The following is a 13,890-nucleotide window of genomic DNA, read 5'->3' as shown; positions in this document are numbered from 1 at the left end:
CTTCCTCAAGGCGCCTGTCTCGGTTGGGTGTGATGGTTGGGTGTGACAGCTGGGTGTGACGAGGACAAGGGCCCCGCTGACAGGGGAGGGAGGGGAGGCTCCGTGCTCAGACCGGCAGCCCAGGTGCCCGCCAGCCCCTCCCACGGCCTCGGGCTCGGCCTCAGCGGCTCCAACACCCCCGCGGGCTCCCGGAGCAGCGGGTCCCACTCTGAGCAGACCGGCCTCCGCAGGACATGCCCAGGCACTGAGGGCTCTGGGGCGTGGTCCCAGCAGTCCCCGCCCCAGCCAGCGCTCCCGCGGGTGATACGACCTTTGATCCACGGCCACCCTCCTTCCTCCTGCTCTCAGAACCAGGCCTGCCGTGTCCTGGGGGTGGCCATGCCCTTGGTGGCCTCTGCACCCCAGCTGAGAGTTGGGGGACCTGAGCCTGCGAGACGGAGAGAAGCGGGGACACCCCCACGCTCCCCCACATTCCTGCCCCTCGTGCTGAAGGGGGTCTCTCCTCACGGCAGCTCTGGGCCAGTTAACAGGTCCCGCAGCTCCCCCTTGAGACGCAGCCCAGTCCCGCTGAGCAGACGCACCAGGGAGCTCTGTCCCGGAGGGGTGGGCGCCTCCACCGTGACCCCCGCCGGGGCGAGGGCCTGCGAACCTCCAGCCCCTGTTGTGCGGCGCTCAGCTGGGGGCTGAGCGGCCCAGAGTGCGAGGCTCACGGGGGAGCGGCAGGGCGGGCCTTCTCCGGGGGGGGCAGCATGGTGGGGACCCCACTGGGGGTCGGCCCCCCCCCCCCGCCCTCCCTGTCTCCAACCTCACACCCCACCCCCCAGCCCCCCCCGCCCCCCACCCCCACCCCCCGGGGAAGCCGGCTCCCTGTCCGTCCCAAGCTTCCCCGGCTCGGGTCTGCCAGGCCACGGGAGGGAGAGAAATCACCAGGCCGTTTGTTGGATGTGCAGGCCGACCCCACCTCCCAGCATTTTTACTCTAAATCGATATGTAATCTAAAATAAGTCTCACCTTCATTCTGACCTAAATTCAGGCCTTATTGAGCCCCGAGGCTCAGTACAATGGCTTCTTTGAAACTGCGGTTTGCACTCAGCTCCCAGGGAGAGGGGAGGGGAGGGCAGGGCGAGTCTCCCCTGCTGGGCTCCCAGCCTCTGTCTGCAAAGGCCGGGGGCCGTCTGCACCGTGGCCCTGGGCGTGGAGAAGGCGGCCGCCGCGGCACCCCGCGTTCCCCAAGCTCGTCGGCCTAAACCAGGGGCCGCGGGTGAAACCCTCGAACACTGCCCCGCCTGCTTGTGGTCCAGAGTCAGCCACGCGCGGGAGAGCAGGCCGGCCCTCCCCTCGGCCGACGACCCTCTGCGGGGGCGGGGAGAGCGCCAGCCTCGCGCCCCTCCTGGCGCTGGGCCCTAACTGCGGGCCGAGGCCCCTGCGAGCGTGCAGGTCCCCGGGCGGCAGCCGGAGTGGGCGCGCAGCAGCTCGGCAGGTGGCGCTGTCGGCGGCTGTGTGTCCCGCACGGATTGAGCGCCTACGCCGGCCAGGCCCAGGCTAACGGGCTGCCAGGCAGGGCGACGCCCCGCACCGGCCACACGGCGAGGCCGAGGCTGAAGTTGTGCTTAACCGAGGCTTAACCGAGCCCGCCCCTGCGCCGCGGTCCCTCCAGCCTCGCGCCGGGGCCAGAACCCGGCTCCCGAGGTCCGCTCTGTTTGTTCGTGCATGCCTTCCCGGAGCTGTTCCCTGGAAAGGGCTCCGTCCCGCGCCTGAGCGGGTTTTGAGACTCCATCTGCCTGTTCTTAAGGAGGGTTATCAAGTGCGGGCCAGCGCGGAGCTAAGGCGTGTGCCTGTACCCACTCGTGCGCACGCGTGCGCGGGCGAGCCCAACTACAGGCGCGGCGCAGACACGAGGGCGGGGCGATGGGGCAGGGAGGGAGGAGCGAGGGGTGTGAGCCCACACTAAGCCCTGCACGGAGTTGTCGCGACCTCACGTGATGCCTGAGAGCGCCAGGCCGTCTCCTCGGCGCCCCCGCTAAGGCCCGGGGGATCAGGGTAGACGCCTCCGCTCCGAGGTGCGGCCTTCGGCGCGTGCGCCGCCTCCAGCGACCGCGCGGGGGCGGCTAGACCGGCAGGCCCTTCGTCTCCGCCCCCGCTCGGGCCGTGAGGGTGAGCCCCGCTGGAAACCTCCACTGCCACCGGCTCTGTGACTCCTGGCCACTCCGGGGCTGGGGCCGCTCCACGGTGAACCCAGGAGGCTGTCGGCCCTTCGGGTCCGCTCCGGCCACAGGACGGCCCCGCTCTGTTCAACCGCTGGCTGGCTCGTGGCTTCGGCTGCGGCGTCGCTGGACTCCCAGCCTCCTGCGAAGCTTCCAGCCCTCTGGCCTGAGAAAAAGCCGGGGTCCTCTCGGGCATCGCCCTCCTCGCTCTCCAGTCACGGGGGAGCCAGTGTCCTCTGCGTGTCCCGCATGACCACACCCTCCCGTGACCGTGGTCCCCCCGTCCTTCCCCACACGCCCGCTCCCCGGTGCCTGGGCCCACGCCCCACTCACAGCCCACTCTCCCCCAGGGCACCGACTCGGAGTCCGAGGACGCGCCGCCCCCGCACTCCTTCGTCAACCACTACCTGAGCGACCCCACCTACTGCGGCTCCTGGAAGCGGCGGGCGCCAGGCGGGCGCGCGGCCCCGCACCGGTACGAGGCGGTGGCGGCGGCCGAGGCCCCGCCCCTGCACACGGTGGTGACCACGCAGAGCGCCGTGTTCGCGCCCGCGGGCCTCGGCGCCCGGACTCCGCTCACCGGCTTCTCGTCCTTCGTGTGACCGGCCTTGGCCGGGGCGACCGCGCCGACCCTCGGACCGCCGTCCGCAGCGACTGAGCTCAGGCTCCTGTTCGCCGAGACCCGCAGGCGGAGGCCTCGCCTGCTCGGGAACGCTAGGTTTCAGTTCGGAAGGTTTTTTTAACGGCTTTTTGTAACATCGCCACGGGCAGCGGGCCTCTTTGTTTTCTTTTCTTTTTACGAGAAGGCGCATTTCACAGTGCGACGGCTGGGCACCCGGACCCCGCAGGCCCCAGGCCACGCTCTCCATCCGCTGGGCCAGGAGGCGGGAAGGGAGGAGGAGCCGGAGGGTCCCGCGCGACCCCCGCCTGCCTCCAGGCCACCGGTCTCTTCTCTACCTCCTGGGCCTCCTGACCGGACACCCAGTGGCCCCCCGGCCCTGTGGCCCAGCCGGCGGCTCCGTCCTGGGGTTGGAAGAGCGAATGTCCGGCCCGGGCTCAGCGCATGCCGGCCCGGCCGCGTCTGTCCCTGAGACGCTCTCACTAGGCACTTGCTGGTGCAGGGGCCCGCCGGACCGTGCTGGGGGCCCGGCGGGAGACTGCGGGGTGCTGTCCTCTGACTGGTGACGGCCAGGGGTCGCCTCTGTGGCGTCCCAGTGGTGAATCATGGGGCTTGGGTCTTCCTTTCTCTCTGAACTGGGTAGTGCAGGAGCAGGAGCCCCCCCCCCCCCGCCCCCACGCTGGAAGCCCGCGCCGGCCCCCCAAGAACACAGCACACGCCAGCCCACGGATCGGGGGGAAGACAGCGCGTTCCGGAATTGCCTGTTGCGTGAGAGGTGTGCATTGTTAACCAGAGTATTTTTTAAATCTTTTTATCTTTTTTTAAAATATGTCACATGAAATGAATGAGTCTCTGCTGTCTCCAGGTGCCTTTTTATTGATTGTTTAGCTTTGTCCGTGGGAAACACGGGAAGTGACGGTGTCTCCAAATAAAGCAAACGGCTCTGAGAAAATGAGGTCCGGACCTGCCTCGTGCACGCGGCCCCGCCCCCGCCGCCCACCTGCCCCCTCCCCCCTCACAGAGCACTCCGGCCCCGCCCCTGCCGTGCACGCAGCGGGCCCTCCCCGGGAGCACCGCTCCACAAGCTGCTCGGTGACAGCGGTGCGTGCGGCTGCTGCCCCTTCCCTGGGTCCCAGGCCAGCTTTTTAGGCCACACTGGTTTTCTGGACAGTTTTTTCCGCTCTGTTACCGCTTTGTGTTAGGTTTTCGGCCTAAACAGCACATAGAAACAGCACACGCCGCTTTGGAAACCTGCAGGTGGAGCCGTGGCTGTGCATCCAGCCCACCCCTCACGTTGTTGGTGACAGGCACCGGGGTGGCTGAGGGGCAGGTGGCCGGTCCCCCAGGCAGAGCCCAGGCCTGGATGTCATGGGAGGGCCCCGCGTCCCTGCCGACTGGTTGGACTGCGGCACGTGAAAGGACCACGGCTACTCTGTCCACACCCCCAGGGCGCAGGGCTCAGGGAGCCAGGCTGCAGAGGTCCAGGACGCGGTCTGGGACTGGAGAGGCTGCGGCAGACTGTCTGGGGAGGTAGGCTGTGACCCGAGAAGGCGGACACACCGCCTCTGTGCTCTGCGGACACAGCAGCAGGCAGTGGGGGCAAGGGCGGGCCCACGCACCCTGGGACCCAGTCCACGTTGTGTGGGGCCTGTGTTCCACGCTTGGGCGTGGTTTCATGACAAGACGGCCCTTCTCCGGGCTCATTCTCTCTCCTGTGTTTCCTCTGCTCTTGGGAAACTCGCCTTGTGTGGAGTTCTCGGGGCGAGGAGGCTGCACGGCCCCAGGGGGCTGCGGGCGGCCTGTCCATGCTGGGCCCCTACCCCCGGGGGGACAGGGGCCCCGGCCGTCAGCACACCTGCACCTCAGGAACTGAGTGGGGGCCTCCAGCTGGGTGCCAGCCTCCCGGGGGACCGTGGGCATCACGGAGGGCCCAGAGGTGCTGCAGCCCACCATGAGCTCCAACGCAGCACCCGCGGGGCAGGGAGCTGTGGACCCCGTCCAACGCCAGAGTGTTTGGTGTCTGAGCACCGTGTCCCAGCGCTCACGTGTCTTCTCCCCGCGCGGACCCGTTTTCTCCCCGGTGGGCGGCCTGGTGCAGCGGGGAGACCGGAAGTGCCCGCCGGGCCCTGTCTTTCCCTCCCCGGTTTCGTTTCAAAAGCATAAGCTCATTGAGAAAATAGGGTTTGAAGCAGCCCTCGCCTCTAGAAATGGTCTCAATTCCTCTGTCTCCTGGGAATCTACATGGTTTGTCTGACGGGAAACTGAGGGTGCTTCCAGGTGACCCAAAGCAAAGTCCAAACACATACCTTCAAAAAAAAAAACAAAAAACCCTCTTCTCAGAGAGAAACTAACTTTTGGTCCAATTCAGAACATGACCACGTCCGATGCCTCCTTCCCTCCCTCCAGAGTGGCAGGTGTCGGTGCACAACCCCTGGGGGAGGTGCTGGGGGCTTGTGGCCTCACAGCAATGAGGGCAGGCCCGCCCCTCCCCTGGCTGGAGCCGGGTTCCCCACGAACAGCCCTTAGGACAGAGCAAGGCCGCTGGGCGAGCCGAAAACGCCAGCCCAGGGCCCCTGACCACGCGGGCAGGACAGTAAGGCACCCGCCCGCTCTCCGGCCATGGAGAAAGGACGTGCAGCCCCCACACGTGAGCCGCACACGTGGTCAGGCGTGTCCGTCCGTTCCTTTCACTGGCCAGTCAGAAAACAGGCCCGGGCTGCTCAGAAGGCGGTGGGCCCCGTGCTGGGGGCCGGTGGGACTCTCTTCCCCTCGCCACGGTTCCCCAGGTGACGGTGGTGGTGTTTACGCCCTTCCTTAGCGTCTTTCCACTCCGTGTCCCGCCCCTCGGAGCCAGGCTGGCCTCGGTGAGCGCTGTGACCGGCAGAAGGAAGCGCAGTGACGCTGTGTGGCCTCCGAGGCCGCTCGCCCCGGAGCCGGAGCCGTCAGAGGAGAGCAGATGCCTCCGCAGACACACGACCGCCCCCGACTGTCTCCGGGCGGGATTGTCTCAGGGCGGGGCTGTCTCGGGGCGGGGCTATGTGGGCCCACCCCCCCACCGCACCCGCTGCGTTGCCCGCTGAAGGCGCCAGCACGAGCAACGCCCAGCGGGACCAGCCCCCCAAACCCACCCCACCTTCTTGTCCCGACACGCCGTGAACAAAACGCACGACTGCTGGCTACCCCCGAGTGTGGGGAGACTTGGATGCAAAGGCTGGAACCTCGGGTCTCCGCGGAGAAGCGGTCATTCCCTGCTGGTGGGTCGGACGGAGGCGTTCAGAAACCAGATGGAGGCGGCGGGCTCGGGGGAGCAGGTTTGTTAGGGGGAACACGAGGGAAAGCGGAGCCAGCCCAGGGAGGCTGGACTCGTTCGTGGTTCCTCGGCCAGGGTGTTCCAGCGAAGGGCATCAGAGTCTGACTGGCTAGAGCTGGTTGCTGCTGGTGCAGGCTCAGGTTACAGCTGCGTCCTGTTGTGCCAAATAGGCCGACCCCAGGCCCTAATCTTCGTCTGTTTTCCCTGGGTAGGGTCTGCAGGCAGCTTCCCAGGGTGCCACTTCTAGCCTGGTGACTTTCCGTCCCTCCCAGGCCTGCCTAGACCTGTCCCCTACTCGGTTCCGAGGGCCTGGCTCTCTGTTAACAGCAGAATGCACCCCCCCCAGGTGAGGGCGCTGAGACACTGCACATGCCCAAGGACAAGGCAGGCCTCGGGGGAGCCCAGAGCCTGCTGGGTTCCCGGCCTCAGCAGGTCTGTGGTCACCCACCCACGACGGCCACAGGCCCCGCCCCCCGCGTTTCAACCACACACACCTGCAGCCTCGGCCCAGAGGACTGGGACTGAGCAGGGCCTTGGCCAGAGAGGACGGAGGTGACTGTCCCCCAGCCAGGTGAGACAGCATCGTGCTTGTCGCTCCTTAAGCCTGACCTGGCTGCCTGACATTTTTGCCGTATTCCTCCGGATTTGGGGAACCTGCTTCAGGGTCTTTTGAAAAAGAGCTACCGTGACAGAGTGCCGGCCCCGGCAGGAGTCCCACCCCTCGGAAGACATTCCAGTTCGGCTCTGCTACTGCATCAGGCGTGCGTTTGGCTGCAATTAAGGGAAAACGTGACTAATGGGGGACTTTAAAAGAGGTGATTGCTCCTCTCACAAACATCTGGAGGTGGGCAGTTGTTGGCATTGCTTTAGCAGCTGTAATAAATAACGTCATCAGAGATCCAGGCCGAGTTAGCTCCAAGACACCGATTTGTTTGCGTTTGCCTCGTGGTCACAAGATGGCTGCAGCAGTACCAGATATCACTTCTGCTAACAAGGCAATGGGAAGTGGGGAAGCATGAGAAGTCACCTCATCGTGTTTTTGTTTTTGTCTTTAACAAAACCAAAAGTTTCCCCACAGCTCCGTGTAGCCTTCTTCTCCTTCGGTTTCAGGGATCAAAACAATCTCATGCCCCCCCGCCCGGCTGCAGGAAGAACAAGTCTGGGAACCCAGGAAAAGCTTCTTCTGATTGTTTTAGAGGAACACGAGTCATCGTTTGGAGCCGGGTGCATTGCCACCCAGATTCAAGCTCCTCTCAGCAAAGAAGGGGCTGGTGAGTTTTAGGTACGCATTCAGCAGCGCCCACCCCTGCCGCTCGGCCAGTCCCGTGGCTTGGCAGTGGGAGCAGGACACCGAGCCCGGGAGCCTCCGTTCCTTGTCTGCACAGCGGAGCATCGCCGCGTGCTCGGGGTGGAGAGGATGCCGCGCTCCCGGAGGGCAGCCCGGCTGCCTCTTCTATCTGAGTGCATCGCCAGGCGCCGACCATTACGCTGGTGACGGGTGACGTAGTTCTTCCGCGGTTCTGGCTCCGAGACCAGCGATCTGCCCCAAAAGGAAAAAACTGCAAAACGGGGCGCTCGAGAGAAACGGCTGTGCTGAGTGAGTCTCAACCGCGTGGCGTGGGCGAGAGGAGCCGAAGGCCTGTCTCCACTGACCGGGAGCCGCCGGACGGAGCCAGAGTTGTGGCCTCTGCGCCCCAGGCCTTCACGGCCCGTGGCCACGGTGCCCAGCGGGGGACACAGGCGCACGCACAGGTCTCTCCAGCACTGACTCGGGGGCACCGAACCGTCGGTTTCCTTGGTGTGCTTGCTGTTCTGTGGGGTCATTGCCCCCCTCGGAAGCATATCTGGGCCCCTTTCAGGGCGGAGAGCCGGCCGACCTTGGCCCAGGGAGCTACGGTCAGGGTGCCGGGGGTGGCAGACAGCCAGACACGCTCCTGCCCCTGACCCAGACGCGTTCTCTCTTGGCTGTTGTCCTCAGTCAAGCCGGTGCTGTCCCCAGCTTACACGGGGACTTGGCGCAGTCTCCTCACCGGGTGGAGATTCCTCTTGCCACGGTGTCCCAATACCAAGCCTGCGGCTCCTCCTCGGACGGATAAAGTAGCTTATGAAACTGCTCCGGCACCTCCCGGGGGGAACAGAGCTGCATGGGACGCTGCTCCGCGTCTCGCCCTGGAAATCCCGCCTAGGGAACCGGAACTCACAACCCCGTGCACTCCGGTTCCAGGGACACCAGACAACAGGAACAGTTCCCAGGCTCCGAAGCCCGTGGACGGACAGGCAAGACAGGCAGCCAGGGGGCGCCCCAGGAGTAGCAGGGAGAAAACACAGCCACCGCTCCACCGTCTGCGACGTCGCGCGTGGGGACCACGGCGGGCGGCGGGGAAGAGGATCCCGGGAGCGGTTCTGAGAAGCGGGGGCAGGCTTGGAGAACGGAGCCGCCGTCCCGAGAAGCAGCCGGGATCCGGCAGAGAGAGGAAACACTGGCCCGGGCTCCTAGAGTCCGTCTGGCCGCCCCGCCAGGGCTTCCGGCAGAGAGGTCACTGTGAAGGTCACTGGGGGTCTGCCCAAAGTCTCTCCTTTCTGCCAGCGTTTCAGCTGGGCACAAGGCCGCGCACGTGGAGACTGCACCGCCCAGACTCCCTTGCAGTGAAATGGGGTCATGTGACTTCTACCGGCCAATGGGGTGCGAGCATAAGAGGCTGCAGAACTCCTGGCCGCGCGGGCGGGCGGATACTGGTGTCGACACCATCAGATTGTAACGCTGAACATTTGTGCATTTTACTTATGTAAATTTAGCCTTAAAAAAGGAAGTGTAAACAGGGAGGACGGGGCTAAGGGTGCGCATGCCAAGTGGTCTAAGGCGGCTACATGGAGTCAGCGAGCGCTGAGCCTGGACCACCGGCAGGCGCGGACCAGGTGACGGGGCTCAGTTTTGCTACAACGGGGGATGCGCTGGCTGCTTCAGAACAGAGCGGTGTCCCCTCCGGTGACATTTCAGGGAGTGGTGGTTCTGTCCCGGCCTCTTGCCAGGCACGCCGCTGTTGATCCCGGCCGCCGGGCCCCCGAGCCTCTGCTCTGTGTCCGGGGCCACATGGCCTCTGCCTCCCCCCGACGGGCTGCAAAATGCCCCGTCCCCGCGCCGGCACCTCCTGGGCTGCGAGGCCGGGCGGCAGCCTGGCTCCAGCTTTGAAAGCCTTGGAACGGCAGCCAGTCGCACAGGCAAAGGGGCCTCATCGGGCCGTTCCGCCAACAGTGGCCACAGCAGAGCAGCCGCGTCCAGTGCCCGGCGCCAAACACTGGAAGCCCCGGGTTTGGGAGGGGCCCGGCCACCCTTCCGCTTCCACGGGCTGGTTGTCGCAGGTCCTCCAACTGGCCTCTCTCCGCTCTGTCCTCTTCCCCACGCTCGTGTCCTCGGGCCGTGGCAGCCTCCCCGTTGTCCTCTAACACCCCAGGGCCTTTGCACAGACCGCGTAGTCTCCCTGGGACACAGCCACCCCACCCCCATCCCCACCCGAGAGCTGCAGAGCCCGACGTCTGTCCTCCTTCCCGCGTTCGCCCCAAGGTCACCTTCTCGGCAAGTTCCCTCCCCACCCCTCAGCACACCAGCACCGGCCGGCGTGCCCAGCGTCTCTGACCCCGCCCTGCTTTCGCCACCGCCCTGACCACCCCCTGCCAGGCCGCGCCCTTCCTCTTCTGCCCGCGTCCGCTGCTGTCCACGTGTCCCTGCGAGAAAGCACACTCCAGGCCAGCGGGAGCTTTTTATTCCCTTTATCCGCTGATATATCACCCAGAAAGGTGCCAGACTCCGAGCAGGCACTCAATAAATTTTTGTTGAGTAAAGAAGCGAAATAAAAATAAAAATAAAAACAACTGCCGGCTCTTTCCTTCATGAGAAAGTGCACTTGTTGACATCACGAAATAAATGAAATCGTGTGGCCATCAAAACACAGCGTCTGCGGTGCCGCCTTCTGAAGGATGGGGACGTTCCGCCCCGCTCGAGCGGCTGTCGCTTTCTCCATCCCATCAGCGGCACCGAGCGGCCTCCCCGCGGCGCCCCGGCCTCCCCGCTTTCCTCCCTCGCGCGGGTGCAGAGGAGGCCCCGCCCCACCAACACGCACGCGCAGGGACAGGCCGGTTCCGCTGCTGTAACGAAGATCTCCAGGCCTCAGCACAAAGTCTCGCGGCCTCTTCTCCTGGAGCCACGTGACTCCCCAGACACGGCCTCCCTCCCCCCCCACCCCGTACCGCCTCCATGGGGCGTGGCCATCGCGCATTTAACCGCTTCCAGCTGCGTGGGACCTCTCACTTCTGCCTCATTTCATGGGTGGGAGCCTGTCACGTGACCTCAGAGGCCGGGGTCAGAGGAAGAGGGAAACCGGAAACACTGGCGAGCAGTATCCCAGACCACGAGGGCAGTGAGTACCTTTCAAAAAAATGCGTTTTCTGAACTCGCTGTCCCTTTTGTCAGCTTTTCTAATAAACGTGTTTTCTTTCTTACCAAGTTGGAAGAACTCCTGGTACAATCAGAGGGAGCAGCCCTTCGCTTCTGCCGTAAATTCCCAACACGTGGTGCAGTTTGTTCACGACCACGTCACAGGGTTTCACGCCACGCGGAGTTTAATGCATTTAAAACCTTTTTGCTGCAAAGTAAACACGGGCGCAGGAGGACACGCACGCACTGCTCGGGGAGCGGGGGTGCGGCAGGCGCCCCCGGAGGCAGCCCCCCTGGGCAAGCACGCCCCCCAGGACCCCGCGGACGCTCCCCGCCCCCAAGGACCCCTCCCCCGCCCGCGCGGTCGCCCCGTCCCCGCGTTTCTGAGCAAACTCGTCACCCGGCGGGCGTTCCCCGACGTCCTCGTTCGGTCCTGCCCAGTTTTTGAAAATCGCGCTGTCCCTTCCCCCCAGGAATCTGCACTTCATTTAACTGTTTGACTTCAATGTTTTGTCTTTCAGTTACAGGGACACACGATACTGTATCGGCTTCAGGTGTGCGTCCCAGTGCTTAGACGTTACACCGCTGACTGAGTGGGGCCCCCCCCCCCAGGAGCCTAGTGCCCACGGGCACCACGCACACTCGTTATAACCGTGTACTGCGCCCCCTGCGCTGTGCCGCACATCCCGCAGACGATGCTGGAACTACTGTGGCTACTTCTCAGTCCCTCACCTTTTCTGCCTATGTCCCCGCCCCACTCCCATCTGGCAACCATCCGAACGCTCGCTGTGCCTGTGACCCTGCTCCCGCCCGCTGCGAGGCCGTCGTGACCACCGTGGGGGGCCAGCTTCACGGGGCCAACCCCGGAGAGCAGGGCTCACTCCCGCGGGCACTGGGGCCCTCTGAGCCCACCCCTTGAGTGTGCTGCTTGCGGAGGGGGTGGGGCGGGGCTTCGGGTAGCCTTAGGCTGTCCCGCAGGTGTGCTGGCTCTGGCGCCTCCCAGGAGGTGCTGGCCAAGGTCAACCACTGCCGGTGTTCTGCCCGGGGCCACCCGGCGCGAGGTACACAGTGATCTGCAGAAGCCTGCTCCTCGTGCTGGGCTGCGAGGGGCCCAGGCAAAGGGCCAAGGCCGGCTGCTTCCAGTGCCTAATGAGAGGCACGGGGCTCCCCGAGGCCAGATGCCGCTCGTTTGAGAGATTCTAAAGAGTCCGAAGCACGAGCCAAGACAGGCTGCTCGCATGAAAAAGCCACCAGAAACAGCTGGGTGTGGGCCCTCCGGTTGGCCAGGGTAGGTCTCAGAGAATCGCGTGCACGGGGCAAGCAGGTGCAGGGAGACTCCCAGAGGGCTCCCACCTGTGCCTGCAGGGGGTGGGGCGGGCCGGGGTGGGCCTGGGGGGGCCGGGGCAGGCCCAGCGGAGGAGCACTTCCACCTGCGAGAAAGCTGCCCGTCGGCTCTAGCCCCAACACGGACACTTCGGTCCCTCCCGTGGGCCCCGGTGCCCTTCAGGCTGCTGCCCCCAGGCTGGGGCTCAGAGGCAGTGGCTCAGAGTAAGTGCACGTGGGAGACCTTGACAAGGAACAGCCCGGGCAGGACTCCAGAAGCCCCCTGTCTCCCACAGCCTCGGTCCCGCTGGTTTTCCGCCGGGAGTTACAGGGGCTTCTCCTGCTGGCGCTGGAGCCCTGGGCTGGGGGCCCTGGGGTGGAACTGGGACCCCACTTTCCACAGGGGCGGGGGGAACCTCCCAGTTTTTACCTGCCACCATTGGGTGTGGGCCCAGCTCCTCATGTCCACCCCCCCCCCACCAGTCTCACCGTGGCTTCTTCAGGTCCCCGGACAGAGGGCCTCCCCTCCGCTCGGTTTCAGGGGTCCTGAATGCTGGCTGTCCTGCAGTCTCCTGGCCACTCTGATGTGGTCGTGGGGGGGTGGGGGGCGAGCCCCGCGTTCACCTCCACAGCCGTCTGGCCCCAAGACGCTGGGCTGTCTTTAAGTCTCATTTAATCTTGAGTTCTATTCCATCTTTTTTCTTTCCTTCCTTTCTTTCCCTTCCTTCTTTCCCTTCCTTCTTTTCCTTCCCTTCCTTCCTTCCTTCTTTCTTTCTTAATTTTCCAGTGCCATTCTGTATTGGTTTCACATGTCCAGCATGGCAGGCAGACAATCACGTACCAGTCCATCTTCTTTTCCCGACAACCTAGCGTGGACAAATCTGGGGAGATGGTAGCTGACGGCACCCCCACTCGGCCATGCGGCATGACCCCCCCACCCTGTCTCCACCCTTCCTGGGCCCTGGTGGCTGAGTCCTCGGTCCACTCACACTCCCATCCGATCCCCCGGGGAGACTCTGGTGGCGGCCCGTGTCTGCGGGCGGGTCGCAGCTGCGGGGCAGCGCCTGGTGGTGCTCGGGGGCCTCCCTGCCCCGTGACCAACTGACCCCGGTCTGGGAAAACACTCCTCAGGATTTTCGTCCGAAATGACCCTGAAACCTGAGCTGGGACAGACCTATCTCCCCGGGTCTCCGTGTGGCTAAGGCAGTGGCCGTCTCTTCCTGCTGCTCTGAGCGCTTGTGAAAAGGAAATCAGGGTGCATGTTGGAATTTTTGAAAAGCCTTTTTAGCATGGAATGAAGGTGATCTTTTCGTTCCCCTCTGAACTACATGATGTTCTTAGATTTCCTCGGATTGAACTGTTCTTACACTGCCCGCCGTAATGACCCATCTGGTCATGATGCGTGGGGAATGGCACTGGATTTGTTCACTAACACAGCGTTTTATTTAGAAGTTCCGCGTCTACACACCCAAGTGTATCATTACTGTCACTATCAGCATGAGTGGTCCTTGTCCCAGGTCTGACAGCACTGCGGTCTGCTGGGGGTGGACATCAGGAGGGTGGGCTCTTCTGCTGAAAAGAGCCGGAAACATCTCCTCCTGGTCCTGGTCCCCTGCTGCCTGGCCAGAGTGGACCCTCTGGAATGGCCCGGGCGGGTCTCTCGGAACCGTGTTTCCTTGGCTCCTTCCCGCCGTGGGAAGGCTTCTCCAGCTTACGGAGACACTGGTGGCAGTAACCTCGGGGCTCCCATCTCCCCAGGAGAATATCGGAAGAGTTTCTCCATTTTCTTTCTTGCTTTGAATGTTGCTGTAAGAGTGTCTGACACCTGCTGGGGTTTTTTTTTTTTTTTTCTTGGAAGAGTCTCCCTCTTCTCACCTGGCCGCCCCTGTGTTGGGGGGTGGGTCTCGCAGATGGAGGGAAACCTTGGACCCCACACATCCCACGCCGGTGGCTTCCCTGGGCGCCAGGCTGGGCGTGGGTCTGGGCCTGGGCCTGAGTGGAC

The 13,890-nt window shown here is 64.4% G+C and overlaps 1 protein-coding gene across 2 annotated transcripts in view; it reads left to right on the top strand.

Moving 5' to 3' along the window:
• Positions 1–3,210, top strand: part of LOC114509135 (protein sidekick-1) — a 302,435-nt gene extending 299,225 nt beyond the window's left edge. Inside the window, exon 43 of one of the 2 annotated variants that reach the window (XM_036014721.1) lies at positions 2,555–3,210. In XM_036014721.1, coding sequence (XP_035870614.1) covers positions 2,555–2,806 — 252 coding nt within the window. In that variant the 3' untranslated portion in view covers positions 2,807–3,210. The remainder of the gene's footprint in view (positions 1–2,554) is intronic. The other variant, XM_028527266.2, reaches the window with a different exon arrangement.
• Positions 3,211–13,890: the final 10,680 nt, after the last annotated feature.

Source organism: Phyllostomus discolor, chromosome 13 (genome assembly GCF_004126475.2).
Source record: "Phyllostomus discolor isolate MPI-MPIP mPhyDis1 chromosome 13, mPhyDis1.pri.v3, whole genome shotgun sequence".
In the NCBI taxonomy this organism is placed as follows: domain Eukaryota; kingdom Metazoa; phylum Chordata; class Mammalia; order Chiroptera; family Phyllostomidae; genus Phyllostomus; species Phyllostomus discolor.
Note: the sequence above shows the minus strand (reverse complement) of the source record. Positions and strands in the feature narration are given on the sequence as shown.